The 18,922-nt window shown below is 38.5% G+C and overlaps 1 protein-coding gene across 1 annotated transcript in view; it reads right to left on the bottom strand.

The window, feature by feature from the left end:
* The window catches only part of LOC124613026 (gamma-soluble NSF attachment protein-like), a 139,592-nt gene that overhangs the window by 77,147 nt on the left and 43,523 nt on the right, over positions 1-18,922 (bottom strand). Inside the window, exon 7 of the mRNA XM_047141588.1 lies at positions 11,009-11,186. Within this exon, the coding sequence (XP_046997544.1) occupies positions 11,009-11,186 (178 nt within the window). The remainder of the gene's footprint in view (positions 1-11,008; positions 11,187-18,922) is intronic.

Below are 18,922 nucleotides of genomic sequence, written 5' to 3' on the forward strand. Positions count from 1 at the left end.
GAAGAATTATCAGGACATGCATCAATAAAAAAATACCAGTTTGATGGAGTCTGGAGAATCCTCCTTAATCAAACTGTCTATTGTAAGACCAGAACAATGAAGAATAAAAGAATCTCGTATTTCTTTCATGTCTTACGACTGCCTGACAACAGGATTTTAAAACAACTAGTGATATGAAGTCTTGGAAAGAATACAGGACAGTGGGTCAAAGAAATTCAGCAAGCTCTTGAAGCAGTCGGACTTAGAATTAATGATGCAGAGAACAAAATCAAAATTAACACTCTCCTTATGAATCATGAATTTTCAGCAAAAATGATGCACAGAATACCGGTAGAGATTTCAGACGAGTTAGGAAAATTGTGTTCAGAACAAATGAAAAAGTACTGGGCTGAGCGCAAGAAGCAAGCAGTCCAATCTTTAAAGAGAAAATGAACATGGACTGACTCAAGGGGTCAAATGTGGCCAATCAAGTTTAGTAATAATAATAATAATGAGTATGAAAAAAATCATGCAAACATCTATAATTTTATGTGTTAGGCTATGTTTATAATTAGAGCTATGACAACTGTTACATATTTGAAATTAGCAAGGTGTGAGGAATGAATGGTATCCGAGCTACTACTGACTCAGAAAAAAAAACACAATTAATGGAGGGACTGTTTGTTATGTTTCCAGAACATATGTTTCTGCCCCACATGAAATGATAAATTAATTCATCTGTTTATATTTTTCAAATGTGACCATCTCTGAGGCAGCTACAGTCAAATTACATGATTAAGTGAGACAGATATCTGCCCTGTGTCCAATAGAGCTGAAGGTGTGATTTACATCTGGCTGACATAACAACTGAAATACGATATCCACTGAATGCTGTGAATATATGACAGAAACAAGCACAAATTGTTTCCTAGTGTATGAATCTTAGCTGCAACTATAGCAGAGGGGTATTTGTGTGGAGGCCAGACTAATTCATGATTCCTTAAGAGGAGCTGCAGCCTTTTCAGCAGCTGCAGGTGCATCAATCTGGATGGTTGGATCATCTGGCCTCGTAAGAACAGCCAACATGACTCTGCTGTTCTAGTACAGCAAGCAGCTGAAAGCAAGGGTAAACTACAACAATAAACCCTCCACTCGCCCTAAAGGCATGTAGCTAAACAGAATGACTTAATGATGTTCACATCCTCTCGAGTAAAATATCCCAGGGATAAAATAGTTCCCCTTTCAGATCTCCAAGCAGGACACTACTAAGGATGATATTGCCGTCAGGAAAAACAAGAGTGGCATTCTACAGGTCAGAGCATGTAGTGTTAGGCCCCTTAATTGGGTAGATGTGGTAAAGAATTTAAAAACAGTAATGGATAGGCTGAAGTGAGAAATAGTGGGAATTAGCGAAGTGTGGTGACAGGAAGAACAAGACTTTTGGTCATGTCAGTACAGGTTTACCAACACAAAATTTGATAATAGTAAAGCAGGAGTAGGCCTAACAATGAATAAGAAAACAGAAATGCGGGTAAACTATTAACTGCACAGTGAACACACTGTCATAGCCAAGATGGATGTGAAATGGACACCCACCACAGTAGTAAAAATTATTTGCCAACTACCTCTGCAGATGAAGAGATTAAAAGGTTGGTTGGTTTGGGGGAGGGGACCAAACAGCGAGGTCATTGGTCCCATCGGATTAGGGAAGGTTGGGGAAGGAAATCAGCCATGCCCTTTTAAAGGAACCATCCCGCCATTTGTCTGGAGTGATTTAGGGAAATCACAGAAAATTTGAATCAGGATGGTTGGATGCAGGTTTGAACCATGGTCCTCCCGAATGCAACGCCAGTGTGCTAACCACTGCACACTTCGCTCAGTGAATAGATTAAAAGAATGTATGATAAGATAAAGGAAAGTATTGAGACAGTTATAGACGATGAAAATCTAATTGTGACGAGACTATGAAATTGGCTAGTGGGGAAAAAATAACATAAAAAAAGTAGGAAAACATGGGCTGGTGGAAAGGAATGAGAGAGGAAGCCATCTGGCAAAATTATGCAGCGGATACTTTCATCGTTCTTAATACTTGGTTTAAGCATCATGAAAGGCAGTTATACACATGCAAGAGAGCTGAAGATGCTGGAATGTTTCAGACACATTATGTAATGGTATGACAGATATCAAAACCAGATTTTAAACTGTAAGCCATTTCCAGGGGGGCAAATATGAAATGAATATAATTTATTGGTTTTCCACAGCACACAACAAATTAAAAAATTGCAAAAAGGTAGGAAAATAAAGAGATGGAGCCTGGATAAATTGAAGGAACCAGGGTCATGATAGTTTCAGAGGTATCATTAGGCAACAGGGAAAAGGAATACAACAGGAAACATATGGGTAGCTTTGAGAGATGAAATAGGGAACACAGAAAATCAAATAGCTCAGAAGTCAAGGCCTAGTAGAAATCCCTAGATAACACAGAAGACATTGAATTTCATTGACAAATGGAGAAAAATATGAAAATGTGACAAAAGAAGCTCGCAAAAGGGAATACAGACCTGTAAAAAATGAGGTCGACACAAAGTGGAAAACGGTTACGCAGAAAACGATGAAGGATGAATGCAAGGCTGTAGAGGCATGTGTAACTAGGATTATGATAGCTGCTGTCTATAGGAAAATTAAAGACACCTTTGGAGAGAGAAGCAGCTCTATGAAAATCAAGAGCTCAGATAACAAGCCAGTACTAAACAAAGAAGGGAAAACTGAAATGTGGAAGGAATATACAGGTGGGAGTGAAGATGAGATGGAGATACGATACTACAAGCAGAATTTGATAGAGCACCAAAAGACATAAGTGAAAACAAGATCCCTGGAGTACATGACTTTCCCCACAGAATTACTGAGATCTTTGGGAGAGCTAGTCGTGGCAAAACTATCTCACCTGGGGTGCAAGATATATGAGGCAAAAACCCTTAGGCTTCAGGAAGAATGTAATAATCCCAGTACTAAAGAAGGCAGATCCTGAAGGTGTGAATGCTACCAAACCATTAGTTACCTCTTGAGGTTGTTCAAGTATTACTGAACAGCCTCTGAAAGTTTGCTGGTGGAGTGTCCACCTGCTTAGGTGGACGGTAACATGCTCGCTTCCCATGCAAGTGGGTCCGGGCTCAATTCTCGGCTGAGTTGGAGATTTTCTCCGCCCAGGGACTGGGTGTTAAGTTATCATCATTTCGTCATCATCGACGCGCAAGTTGCCCAATGTGGTGTAAAATGAAATAAGGCTTTCACTTGGTGGCTGAACTTTCCCGAATAGGGGCCTCCCGACCCATTTCCGTTTTTATTGGTGGAGTTCTGTTTCACCCTGTATGTGAAACACGTGAAATACTCTCCAACTTTGGGAAACAGCAAGAATTACAACTGCAAAGAAGGAAGGTGCCAAAAGTTGTGAATACTGCCAAACCATCAGTTTAATAAATCAAGTTTGCAAAATACTGACCCAAATTATTTACAGAATAATGGAAGACCAGGTAGAGGTTGACCTTGGGAAAGATGGGTTTGTAGTCTGGAGAAATGTTGGCAGGTAATATTGATCCTATGACTTGTCTAAGAAGATAGCTTGAAGAATCACACACCTACATTTACAGCATTTGTAGATGCAGGTAAAGCCTTTAACAATACTGACTGGACTACACTCTATGAAATTTGAAAGCAGCCGTGATAAAATACAGGAAGCAAAATGTTATTTACAACTTGTGCAGAAACAAAATTGTAGTTAGGAGTTGAAGCAAATGAAAGGGAAACAGTTGTTGATATGAGTGAGACACAGTTGTACCCTATCACTGATGTTATTAGGCTGTACCAAGGAGAAATCTGGAAATGGAATTAAAGTTATTGGATAAGAAATAAAATATTTGCAGTTTGAATGTGAAATTTTAATTCTGTCAGAGATGGGAAAGGACTTGGAAAAGCAGTTCAATGGAACAGATAGTGTCTTCAAGATATTACAAGATGAACAACAATAGCAAAACAAGGGTAACGGAATGTAGTTGAAGTAAACCAGGCTGAAGGAATTAGATTAGGAAATGAGACACTAAAAGTCATAGATGGAAGTTGTTATTTGGGAAGCAAAGTATCTTGTGATGGCCAATGTTGAGTTGATATAAAATGCAGACTGACAACAGAAAAAAATGAAAATGAAAAAGAGGAATTTGTTAACATTTGATACAAATTTACAAGTTAGGATGTCTTTTCTGAAAGTAGCCTTGTATGGAAGTGAGGTGTGGACAATATGCAGCTCAAACAACAAGACAACAGAAGCCTTGAAATGTGATGCTATACAATAATGTTGAAGATTAGACAGGTAGATAGAATAACAAATAGGAAGTATTGAAATCCATTGGTGAAAAAAAATTATGATGCTATTTAACTGAAAGAAGGGATTGGTTGATACACACACCTTGAGGTGTATCAGTTTGATAATGAAAGGAAGTGTGGGGCTAAAAAACTGTACAGGGAAACCAAGGTTTGAATACAGTAAGCTAGTCCAAATGCATGTACACTGGGTAGTTATGCAAGGTTAAAAAGGCTTACACAATACAGACTTGCATGGACAGCTGCTTCAAACCAGTCTTCAGACTGAAGGAAAACAACAAGTGTATTACAATCCACCTCATGAAGGAAGATGCCTGAATATCCAGCCATTCTGCACATTCCCCTCTATTAACCTCTGGCAGTCAATAAGATTCATTCTCTTTTCAAGTGGCTAGCCATGAATTATGAAAATCTCTCTCCTGCAGGCTGCACTCTTGCCACATTTTGTGACAAAGCAATTTCATTCCCAGAGTGATAAAATTATTCATTCAATTGTCAACATTATTTTCTTGCTGCAGTATAGCTATGAACGTATACCTGTAAATGTGTTACTGCGGTTTCCAAATAAATACGTCAATTGACTGCAATAAAGGAAGTACTTCACAAGTAACCAATGGGGATTGTTTGCCATGTTCACATCTTCTTCAAACGTGAAATGAAAACGGGTCACTTATTGTTGACATTTTGAAGACAGAAGAACATACTGCACAACCCTGCATTGTCAGCAAGAAATCTGTGCAGCCAGTTCCAATTGAAAGTGTCAGACCTATAGAAACATCAAGAAGAGTTTATTTTGTGTCACATGGAAAGCATCAAAATTGCAAGAAGCCTATAACACCAATGGAGGTTCGGATGTGGATGTTTTAAACAGTGAATATCCAACCTCACTTACACTTGTTAAAGTTATGCATGAGAAAAACTTGTATTTAGATGTAAGAAGAACTGCAGTGACTACCATTTGGAAATGAATGCTGTCACTTTCAAGAAGTAGTTCACAGTGCTGTTTTTGCCATGCCTTGTTTTGCTTTAAAGTCAGTCATTGTAAATGGATAATACCAGTTATCATTCAGCTGTTACAGAGAAAACACTGAGTACCAACAAAAGGAAAGCGGATATTGTGCTCCGGCTTAAAAATAACAAGACCCCACACAGTGTAAGCCAGGCTCCTGCTGAACTCACGCAGCTCATTAATTTAAACAAGTCATGTGAGAAGACGTATGAACTTGATTTATCTGCATTTGAGTGTGGTCACACAGTTTTGTGTTCACCACCATATCACTGTCTTATAATCCAATTGGATTATAAAAGAACGAAATGTTCAAGATAGCAGACACTGGATCGCCTTGTGTATGAGGCACTAGACAACATCTCCTATTCAAAATGGGCAAACTGTGTATTGCACAATGAAAAGTTTCTGGAAGAGGACTTTGATAGAGAGGTGAAGCTGGATACAAGCATCTGACCTATAGTGATAAATTTACAATCAGATTGTTTGGACAAAGTCTCAGATACCAGTGACTGTGATACTACAATGTAGACCATGGAGCGAAGTAGAGTGATAATAGTTCTTAGTTTTAAAGATGCTCTACTTAAAAAAATGTTTTTGTTTGCCAGAATATCAATTGCATATACAGTAACTTCTATGAAAATGTCGTACCCTTTATTGAATGGGAATTTGTATCCTAAGTAGTATGCAGGCATTCAATTGTTATGAGTGACATGATTATAATTTGTGATTTATTGTTCAAGGAGAAGCAGCTAGTTAGTTTTGAACTTTAAGCTTTTGCCACCGTTTACTATGCTCTAATAAATTGCGAGAATGCGGCCAGATAAATTTGTCGAGAACTCCAATATTCTGACAGGTAACAACCAGTCATTTTCAAGGTATGAACTGGAAAAGTCTTAAAATGGCAGGGAGGGGTACCTGTTGAAGTATCAATGGTTTTCGATGTACAGGGTGGTTATAGTTTAACTTTCACTACTTGAGCCAGCACAGATAGATAACTGTATACTTAACAGATATCCAGCTTTATAGGAATGATTTTCAGGCTGTGCACGGCAGGATTTGCATTGTTAGTAGTGTTAGTGTTAAGACTTGCCATTAGGCACCAATCCTGATATGACAACACAGTTTTGAAGCACGAACATAAATGTGCATTACAGCTGCAGACATTATACACAGGCCTAGACAAGGAGAGCAGGGATTTACTCATAAAACTGTTTGATTGAAACAACAACAATAGTGCTGCTGCTCTTCATGAGAATTGACACTTCAAGGCAATATGCACTGAGGCTGGTGAACATGATCTGGAAGTTCACTACCGAGTAGTGAATTGCTCCTGGGAGAGGCCAACAGCCAACTGCACCAAACAATTGTTGAAGTAGTTACTGCTACCATGGCTGAGAATGCTGGACACAATGTGTTATCTTGAAGCAGTCTATAAGCTGTGTCACCACAGCTGACCATTCCATACTTCACTATAATTTTGGGCAGTAGTAGAGCAACCTCTAGTGTGGTTGCAGGCTGTCATGCTTGCAGACAGTTATCACTTTGAGCAACATTTGTAACCAAGAATGTAAGCATGGTATGCAATTAAGAAATATTACCCTCTCATGTGGAAATTAAAATGTATCTCTTTGAACAGTTTATTCATTATTGTTCTTCCTCAAATCCTTACAAATGTTTCCACAAAGTTTCATTGTCTATGATCACTGGTTTTTCATGGGAGGGCCCTCTCAAGTAGCAAAAATTTATAATAATCACCCTGTACTTACCATTAGCATTCTCTTGAGTTATTTAAAAACTATGATAAGTTGTTGGCTTGTTCCACTGATAATAAATGTATTCTCTCACTGTAATATGGAATGTGTCAGTTTACACTCTTAGTGCTCTTTGTCAGCAAACAATATGACATTTTGACTATTTACGCAGCAGTCTTTTGCATTGATCTTTGCTAGCAGTAACACTTTCTTACATATGAGATGTGATTTATATTTAACTACACACACACACACACACACACACACACACACACACACACACACACACACTTAATGATTGTGGCTGAATATCTCAGCCATTACTGTGCCCAGCTGTGGATGACTGATGATCAGTCTTAAGAATTTCTCTACCTATTAATGTAATGATGAATGTTCATGTTGTTTTTGAATTGCTATTGGTCACCGAAAACAAATTACATACAAACATGTTGCAAACAGTGAGGCTGTTGACATTACATCTCAATGTTTAAGAAGCTGTCTTCACAAGATTCTACAGTGGACATAACGTATTATCTTTATTACATACTTCTGTGTAACAAACATTTTCTGCCTCTAAGAAAACAAAGAATATGATGCCATAACAAATTAGCAGACAAAAGCAGAAAAAGTAAGTCAGCTTGTTGACATTTTCATCTACAAAGTATGTTGTTAACCATAATGCAAAAGATGTAGAATTAGATGCTCAGATCTTTAAAAATGAATTCCAACACATGTTCTTATTAATAGGCAATTGTGTATTACATTTTTACTTACAATAAAGTCCAAATCACACCATAATACAAATATGGTAACCGGTTTCAATGGCTTTATCTTTAGACAGTCCTCCTTTTTAATAAAAACCGTACTCGATGCTTTCACAAAGCTGTGCCCGACACGATATGGACTGAGGCTACTCTCACAGTGGCACTGATAATGGTCATCAGATGCCGTCACAAGAGGTTGCCTGATAACATTGCCGACAGCTTTGTCATAGTGCATCCCATATCTGTCAGTTTTAAGCAGTGTCAAAGAGGTTAGGTTAGGTTAGAAACAACTCTATGTATGAAGTAGTTTAGACTTTAACCTCCTAGGGTGGGATGGATACACGACACCTCTATGCTTCGACAGAAGTGTTGCATCACAGCTTTTGTTATTAAAAAGATGCTGAATGCAAGTGAATGAGCTATATTTCTCCCCAAAAGAACATGACACGTACCATACACTCTTTCCTCATTTACTGGGATAACCAGACAGTTTTAAGAACAAATGAGGTGAAAGAAGAGATGTTATATTACACATACATATTCGAGATGGTTCGCGATGAAATTGAAAAGCAAGATTACAAACACACTCCACAACTTCAAATAAATGCAGCAAAACAGACAAGTCAACTAACCTTCAAAGACTGTCATTCAGCATAAGCCTAAAGGGCAAACAAATTATAGAATGAGATATTCTGAACACACAGTACTGAAAAGGGGAAAAAAGATACATTTGCAAACCTCCTAATATAACAGAAACTCTACCCTACTGGCATAAAAACACCAGTTGGTGGTGGTGGTGGTAGTGGTGGTGGTAGTGGTAGCAATTTGTAGACAGCTAAAGTCCACTTACCACAACCCAAAAAGATCCACTAAAGTAACTTTAAACATAATATACACCATGCTTCTCACGGTAAAATATTAATTTTTGTAGGTTACAATTTCCATCTAAAATTTCTGATGAAGGTTGTGCCTACTTGTGGTTTCCATTAACAGCGCGATTTCAGTCCAAAGAGTCCAATCTATATCTCTATTATGCTGCTTTTCATCCTCAGGATTCCACTGCTTCTCTTTTGAATTAAACTTCTCTGTTTCTCACAGTCCATATTTTATCTGTGGGAATGTCAGTTGATTCTACAAAAGAAAACAAACTCCTTTGAATTTCACCAATTGTATTCCAAAGTCTGTACATTTGAATGGTGAGGTCTGCTGCATTTTGACCGCACATGTACTGTCATATTGATTTGAAACCCTTGGTCCTCTTCATTGATGTCTGTCGTCTTCAAAATTTACTGAAGTTGGTGACACTGTGACTGCAATCTTAAGCTGTGTATAAGTTGACTCAGCATCGTCAATACTGAGGTAAGATTTCTCACACACAGACGGTTGATCAAACTCATTTTTAAAATTTATTCCAATGTACTGTAAGCAAATTAAACTGATTGTTGGCCGCAGCAACACTGTTCGGCAACATAGCTTTTCTTTGCCCACACTATGCTTCAATGCTTACGAAATCCTCACCCCCTCGATGCTTCCCTATTGCACCACCTCTATGCGTGGAAGTGCCTTCCCACATGACACAGCTGTAACATCCTATTAAGCAATGCATGAATGAGCATCATTCAAAATTTTTTTGTTATTGACATGCTGACACCTGTTTTCTGGGTTCTGTCAGGCAGTGTGATGACTGTAGATCAGCAAGACAGGTTTGCTGGTTACAAGTCATCAACAGGCAGATTTCATAGAGACTATTTGGTCACAGTAAACTGTGGCATTGCAAGCTGGAACAAACTTAATAGGTTGGACAGTTTTTTGATGTAGCACTGAGGGTGTTCATCTAGTTGCAGGGCAAGGATTCTGGACTAGAGGATAGAAATTTAAGACCGCAGAGCTGGTGTGTATTACAAACAGACAAGAGATGTACTTTGACGGTGTCATTTGTTGGACTAGGCAAGTTAAGGTCCAGGACTTCTGAAACCCAGACATAATTGTGGAAGAAAGGCTTGCAATCAGAAAGGGGATTTTGAGGGTGACAATGGGGTGGAGAAATCCTGTAGGTTAGACACTAATATATAGCAATGAGTATTCATGCTGTGGCCAGAAATAAGACTACAGGAAGATATTATTCCTTATAAATCTGTCAAATGCACAACTCACAAACCTGATTTTTTTTCCCTACTGAGCCTGATATGATGGCAAGACTATCCCAAGACACTAATGGGTCAAACACATAAGAAGTATTCAGCTTGCATTTCTGGAACACAATGACTTAAGAAAGACAAACATTGTTTTATTTAGATAAATGTAATATACTCTGTTTTAGTATAACTATTTTGGAACTGGCACATGAAAACTTTTTTGTATGTTCATAAGGGGTGGTATGAAATTCTGTACAATATATTCCTGTTACACATTATGGCATTTTCACTTCCATGTATATTCCGAGCCTTTGTATTTTATTACCTTAGATCTCTAAGCAATCTTTTCCACACAAGAGAGTATTATCTTCTTCTTCTTCCATTCATTCATAACAACTCATTGCAGCTTACTTAACATCTCTGTAAAAATTATATCAACCAAACACAACTCCAGAAATCATATAGCTGCTCTTTTCTTCAAGTCGGTCTTACACAGATTTCAAACACTGACAGCTAAAAATGTGCATTTACTGACAAGAGTAGCCAGAAACAAGGATGTGCTGTTTGTTAATTTTGTATTTTTATTACAATCACACAAAGGTGTAAGGAGACACAATGATTTGTTAATTAACATGCATCCAATTTGATATTTGAGGTTAATGACACTTAAGGGAAATGATCAGAGCATAATTTAAGTGCAAAAAAGTGACAAAATATTAATATACTGATTATTTCTAATTAAATATTCAAGTACAAATTTCATATAAACAGAGATATGATATGTAATTCTATACACTGATTATTTTTATGCAGTCATACATAAGGCTCAGATTTAATTTAAAGTAAATTCAAGGAATGTGGTGGTAACAACAAATAAAATTCCAATTTCAGTTCAGCTCTTACTTTCCCATAAACACTATCTCCCAAGTTCCACAACCACAATGAAGCTCATTTTCTTTATTAGCAATACCTTAAATGCTTCAGCAATGAATTTACCTCTGCTGGATCACAGCAATTTCCCCACTCCTTAAATGCTTTTTCTGCTGCTACTGTGTCTCCTCGAGCTAGCTGAACAAGTACAAGTGCAACAGCAAGCCTTCCAATTGCTGGAATGTTGTCCGACTGCTGGTGCAAGCCGATTTCTCGGCGAATAGCATCTGCTGCCTGATCAAACCTTTAATCATGAAACAACAACTGAAGTTATTTAAGAAACAATATATGATAGTTCTTAACTACAGTTTTCTCATTTTATTATTAAGCACAAAATTAAAAAATGAAACCTGCACAATGCAGAACTATGAATTACAAACTACTTCTATGGTGAAAGACTGTCAGTGATGTCATAGGAGACTAACTCATTTTATGTGGATGTTTACAGAGCAATCTCACACACAAAACTCATACTGGCAACTAAAGCACATTCTTTATCTCGTATTTGTTTTTTGAAAGCTACACGTCAGTGAGTTGTGGAATATTGCAGGACACTGAAGTACATGTACAAAATCTTTGTTATTGAATTATTATGTAAGAGGATTTATTACACAGTAAGTCTTGTTTCATATGTTCTATTATTTGTTTGAGGTATTCCATATGGGCTCCATGCTGTTCCAGGAGCATTAAAGCTTTACTTGATGTCATGACATGCAAAGTAATCTAAAGTCTTCTACACAAAAGATTATAACAATAATGTGTATACTGATGTATTGAAACATTTTTTCTCGAAGTTTGGAATTTGTTCAAACGAATTGTAGCTAGACTATTAACCTCTGATCGCATTTTGTAATTAAAGACACAACAAAAGTCCTCCTATAAATAAGAGTTAATGAGTCCTAGCTTTGGCAGAAGTTGAACTCTCCTACAGACATAAGAATTATCAATCTTCTCAGATCTGAAGAGCAGCTACAAGGTAATTTATAAATTAACTGAACTATTGCATGTGGCGGCCCTAGTGTGAGACAAACTGGAGGATGATTAAGCTATACTGGTACATAAAACTGAAAATTAAATAGCAAGATTCAGCATCAATAAGGAAGAATTTGGAATGAAAGGAACAGTACTGTTATAACAAGCACCCATTAACTGGGTAAGACTGAAATACCTGAGGTATGCATTGTTCTTTCCAGAAATAATGATCTTAAAGGGTAACTGGCAAAACTGACATTACTATCTACTGTCGAAGACAAAAGACTGCACAATGCTGTAATACCACAAAGCAGAGCAGACAAAGCCACAAAAAGTGAAATACAACAGATCTGAATAATACATGCTTTCACGCTGACTTTTTCATATACTGGAATGAATAATGAATGAATAAATAAATTCATTAATAAAGCTGCTTATAGCAACATGATTGGAATTCAGTTACTAAGCAGTTAAATGATCACGGATATACAAGAATACACTGTACAACCAGTGATAATTTATCAAATGTGAAGACAGGATTTGAACTGCAACAAGTAATACATTTTTGGAGTGGTTATATTGATAATTTCAAACAAGTTACCAAGCAACAATGAAGAATTTCTGATACATCTACCAAGATACAGACAACCAAAACATATGCAACAAACAGCCCTATGTCTCGTTCAGAGTATAGAAGGTTGGCAGCTGTCTGCGAGGTTGCAGTTTGATGAACCACGATGAGACAGAATGCAGCATCAGTACCAACAACAGCAGACAACGCTGACAGCAAGCAGCTTTGCAGTCATTCAACATGAGAAGCAAAATGTTTTACCTCAGTGAGTTCAGATTTTTTCTTCTTCAGTGCAGTCTGGTGATCACATGAATGCAAAGATTAAAGTGAAGTATAGCTGAGTAAGATCAGGTCACTGTGACATTTAAATGTTCTTTTATTACAGCGAATGCTGTCACATATACACTCCTGGAAATGGAAAAAAGAACACATTGACACCGGTGTGTCAGACCCACCATACTTGCTCCGGACACTGCGAGAGGGCTGTACAAGCAATGATCACACGCACGGCACAGCGGACACACCAGGAACCGCGGTGTTGGCCGTCGAATGGCACTAGCTGCGCAGCATTTGTGCACCGCCGCCGTCAGTGTCAGCCAGTTTGCCATGGCATACGGAGCTCCATCGCAGTCTTTAACACTAGTAGCATGCCGCGACAGCGTGGACGTGAACCGTATGTGCAGTTGACGGACTTTGAGCGAGGGCGTATAGTGGGCATGCGGGAGGCCGGGTGGACGTACCGCCGAATTGCTCAACATGTGGGGCGTGAGGTCTCCACAGTACATCGATGTTGTCGCCAGTGGTCGGCGGAAGGTGCATGTGCCCGTCGACCTGAGACCAGACTGCAGCGACGCACGGATGCATGCCAAGACCGTAGGATCCTACGCAGTGCCGTAAGGGACCGCACCGCCACTTCCCAGCAAATTAGGGACACTGTTGCTCCTGGGGTATCGGCGAGGACCATTCGCAACCGTCTCCATGAAGCTGGGCTACGGTCCCGCACACCGTTAGGCCGTCTTCCGCTCACGCCCCAACATCGTGCAGCCCGCCTCCAGTGGTGTCGCGACAGGCGTGAATGGAGGGACGAATGGAGACGTGTCGTCTTCAGCGATGAGAGTCGCTTCTGCCTTGGTGCCAATGATGGTCGTATGCGTGTTTGGCGCCGTGCAGGTGAGCGCCACAATCAGGACTGCATACGACCGAGGCACACAGGGCCAACACCCGGCATCATGGTGTGGGGAGCGATCTCCTACACTGGCCGTACACCACTGGTGATCGTCGAGGGGACACTGAATAGTGCACGGTACATCCAAACCGTCATCGAACCCATCGTTCTACCATCCCTAGACCGGCAAGGGAACTTGCTGTTCCAACAGGACAATGCACGTCCGCATGTATCCCGTGCCACCCAACGTGCTCTAGAAGGTGTAAGTCAACTACCCTGGCCAGCAAGATCTCCGGATCTGTCCCCCATTGAGCATGTTTGGGACTGGATGAAGCGTCGTCTCATGCGGTCTGCACGTCCAGCACGAACGCTGGTCCAACTGAGGCGCCAGGTGGAAATGGCATGGCAAGCCGTTCCACAGGACTACATCCAGCATCTCTACGATCGTCTCCATGGGAGAATAGCAGCCTGCATTGCTGCGAAAGGTGGATATACACTGTACTAGTGCCGACATTGTGCATGCTCTGTTGCCTGTGTCTATGTGCCTGTGGTTCTGTCAGTGTGATCGTGTGATGTATCTGACCCCAGGAATGTGTCAATAAAGTTTCCCCTTCCTGGGACAATGAATTCACGGTGTTCTTATTTCAATTTCCAGGAGTGTAGTAAATTACAACTACACCATTACAACAAATACAACTAAATCCATGCCACTATTATGACAACTGACATTGAATACAGTTCACTGCAGCTACACTATTATGATATGTAGATATAAATTTTAGTTTGGGAATAATAAGTGGCTAGCAGAGACCACAGCATGACCATGGAAGAGTTAATGCAGTCAGTTTTACAGCAGTTGGCTCACTTACACAATGCAATTATGCATATGTACAACAAGTTCATGCAAGTTGAAAACAGAGTGACAAATTGAGACTAGACTCATGAACTTAGAAACATTGCTTAATGAATTCACTATCCAACTTAATGACAAAATAGATACATTGGAAACAAGATTGTACATGGGCCTCAGTCATGTTTCCAAAATAGATATGTGATTAGAGATATCGGAAACTAAACAAGATGGTACCTTAGAGTACATACATTTTATCAAGACAGAAAGTTGCAAATTAGTACAGAAAAATGAGATGTTAGGAAAAGAATCAACAGATATGAGAGCAGTGTTGCTAACTTATACTAACAAAAAAATCGATGTTTTCTCAGTAATAATTAATGAACTGGAACCAAGATTACAAAAAACTTGAATTTACTAAATATGTACATTGTACAGGAGTACATACAAAAACTACAGAATTCGTAGACAACAAATCTACATCTACAATGACAACATGTGCATTGTCAGGAACACCAACAGTGCACAGTAGCATTAGTTTTAGTGCAAATACAAAAGCACTTGTGATGAAGCAAGCTGGAATCTCCAATCTGCATTTCCATAAAAGAGAAAGGTTGGCCCTCAGTCTTAAGGAATAATAGCAACACGTCTAATTTTGTGCTTGGTTTTGTGTATGTAATTAATTTCCTAATTTATTTTGACTATTCCTACTTAATATCTTTTGCTATAGGGTGAAATCAGTAAATGTTTCGTGACTTAAATGCTATTGTTGGCTTATAAACAAATATAAATTCTGTACTAATTACAAACATTTGGAAAAAGAACTATTAAGATTCTTAAAACATTTATTTGGCTCTACTTGAAAACATATTAGCAAAGCCAGCCCTTAATTAATTTCAAAATAATTACCAGGTTTGTCAAAAGTATTGTTTGTATAACTATAGCTGTTAATTTCATTATTTAAACAAATGATTCGCCTAACTTTTGTGATAGACTGAACTGTTAAACAGGAGGAATTTTTCTATGTATTCAGAAAAATTGAATGAGTTACGTTTTGATTCTAATTTCTTTAATTTAAGCATCAAACAATGTCTAGTTTTAGTGCCTATTATAGTGAGGATATATAAAGGACCGATTTTTGGTCCCAAGGCAGTCAATCCATGGCCAATTTTCAGACGGGAATTGTGTATTGGTTAAATTAACAACAATGCATCAACTTAAAAATGGAATAAGTGTAACACAAATAGGCCGTGTGTTAGGACAATTAATGACAATGTCTGTTCAATTTATTTGGGAAATAGTGTCACATGTACCGTGTTATTCTGCAAAAACTGTGAAATGTGTGGTTAGCTTTTTACTGCTCATAGACGTTCAACAGCAAACTATTGTAGCAGTATGCTGCTGTTGTCTGCACCCTTTTAATGAGGTTGTGAACAGTGAAAGTAAAGAACTGTGAAACACAATTGTGCAACTGTCGGCTTCATCATTTACAGTAGTCAGTGTTGAACTTCCAAACCCATTTTTCAGCCAGTATAACAATGCAGTATATCGACACCGAGGACTGCCAAGGAAGAAATAAAGCAGGCGAACGTCACTCATTAACACAAAATAACACCGAGCTTACAGGAGACAATGAAAGAATTAAGAAAAGAGAAGACCCATAATTAAACAACAGGATAGTACCTAATAACTGCAATGACTTTATCACAACACTAACCAAAGGAATAAATCAGAAATTCCCCAAATTTTCACCTTCAGGCGACATTCCACCTATTATTATTTCTCAAGTCATTTAAAAGGCACATTGCACAATAACTGGTTACATTCTAATAAGATGCAACTGGCTATAAACAATCAATGCTGCACAGTGGGGTTTATTACAGCTAGAATAATTCACAACTTACATTGCTTTTGAAATTGCGTTTATGAGAACATTTAGTGGAAGTTATCATTAGCCAATTATCATGGTATGTAAGGGACAAATTGTTAGGAAAGGACTGGGAAAAAGTGAACAACTTATTGGAATATCTGGAACAGGTGGACACAGTGGAAAGGCAAGCAGAAAGACGGCACACAGGCAACACTACCAATAACAATGACCAACAGAGTAATGTTAAGAAAGGATCTCGCCCTACTAGAGAGGATGCTACAAATGCTGGAAACAGGGTACACAATGAACATTATTATAATCATTCACAGAATAGATACAGAAATGGGAACAGTAACAGAAATTATCACAACACATTTAACAGTACTGTTAACAAATCTCTTCTAGTTTAATTAGCAATGATTACAACCACAGTTTAAAAGCTCTCTTACTGCATAAAGATAACACACAAACAGAAGAATATATGAAACCAAAACTGACATGCATTGCAAGTAACTTAACTGTGGTAGTTGTTTTTGATTTTGGTTGTGACATAAGGAGATCCCTACAGCAAAATAATTCACTGGATATCATTTGCTCAGTTACCTGGCACAGGAATAAGATAAAAGGAGTGACAGGTGCAATAGGTAAATCAGTGCATGCAGAATTGTTCATTAAATTTACATTAAAGACACACATTTCAAAAAATAATGTTTGTAGTGGAAGGTTTAAGTGTATCTATGATTTTAGGCATAGTTTGGTTGTTGTATCATTTAACTTCCAAGACGGAAAAGCAACATTCACATATGGACAACAAGAGTACTTTGCTGGTATACATTTGTGCAAAGCAACCCAGCCAGAGTAGGTTACACTTTAATGAAAGAAGCAATGCTCGAATAGAATGACAGGCACAAATTAGGTGCAGACATGGTACAAGAGAATGAAACAGACATAACTGATAACATTAACAGATCAAAGAACCTAGGCATTAATGAAAAGGAGAAGATGATTTCCTTATTATGTAGATATGTAAAAGTATTTTCAACATGCCCAGACATTATTAAAGACTTTGTTTGTGGATTGAAAATTAAGCCACACAATCCATTTCATGTCAGACTCTACACCGCATCAGTATCAATGAAGCCATTAGCACAAAAATAAATCACAATAATGTTACAATGGAATATTATAGAAACATCCAATAGCTGTTATAATAACCCATTAGTAGTTGTTAGAAAACTGGAAGGCAATGTACATATAGTGCTGGATGCATTAACTGCAAACAGGATACAAGAGCCAAAGAGGGATAGGCCCCCTGTTATAGAAGAATTGCACATGAAATTTGAAGGGGTGCATTATATCAGCACAATGGATCTGAAGAAGGTTAATGGCAGATTGCCCTAATGAAAATTCACATGAGTATATGGCATTCTTGTTTGAAGGAAGGTCATATCAATGCCAAGTGCTACCATTCAGCCTAAACATATCAGTCTTTGTTTTCTTAAGAATGTTGGATAAAACAGTAGGCAAAAAGCTTAGAAGTAAAGTGTTGCTATACACTGACAATACAGCAGTAATATCCACAATGTGGGAGAAGACCTGCAAACATTGGGTGAATATTTCATCAGATTACGTTCACAAAACGTCATCATTAAATTGTCAAAATCACAATTTGGGAGAAATAAGGTTAAGTACTTTGGACATTTAGCCTGGTCCACACAGACTGAATGCTATCATGCAATGCACGCATCCTTCTAACAATAAACAAATCATTTTTCAGGATGGTGGGATTCTACGGGAAATTTCTTGTCAATTCAGTGTTTAATTCACCATGTTTGATGAGGTTACTAAAACAAAGCACAGTATGGAGCTGGGATATAAACTTTCATGAAGAATTTTCAAAACTAAAAAGAAGCACTGGCAGCATGCCAACTAATGGTTCACCTGAATTTTGCTATTCCTTTCCATGTGGCAGTGGGTGCATTGAATTATGAGTGAGGCTGATACATATTCCAGAAGTATGTGATGATCACACATCAGAGAAAAAGCCAATAGCTTTCTCTAGCGGAATGCACATGCAACATGAACAAAATTGGAGCATTACGGAAAAGATTTGTTGATTAGTTAGTTTAATGATAAAAGGAACCCAACTACGATGTTATCAGTCCCTCCTACGAACAGACAAGTCTTGTACACCAAGGAAGGGCCTAATGTGCAAAACTGAAGGAAAGGAAACCCCAAGATTTACTGAAGGTCAGCAAAGCCTAGAAAAAGAAACAATGAAGCAAAGGGAGGAAAGGAAGAAAGGTGGGCTAGGTGCCCCATACAGTGAGCACCCAGAAGCTCCCAAAGGCAGAAAGTGCAACAGAGGACATACCCCACGCCACATACCAGAGGTACCCCACCCAACAATTCCCAGCACAGAATAGCAACACGGACAGGGCAAGAGAAACACATGAAGAACACTGAGTCAACAAGGAGGAAGAAGAGCAAACGAGTGGGAAGGGCAAGGGTTGAGGTGCATCACACACCAAGCCCAGAGAGCTGCTGCCCAT

The sequence above is a fragment of the Schistocerca americana genome, chromosome 4 (genome assembly GCF_021461395.2).
Source record: "Schistocerca americana isolate TAMUIC-IGC-003095 chromosome 4, iqSchAmer2.1, whole genome shotgun sequence".
Lineage (NCBI taxonomy): Eukaryota > Metazoa > Arthropoda > Insecta > Orthoptera > Acrididae > Schistocerca > Schistocerca americana.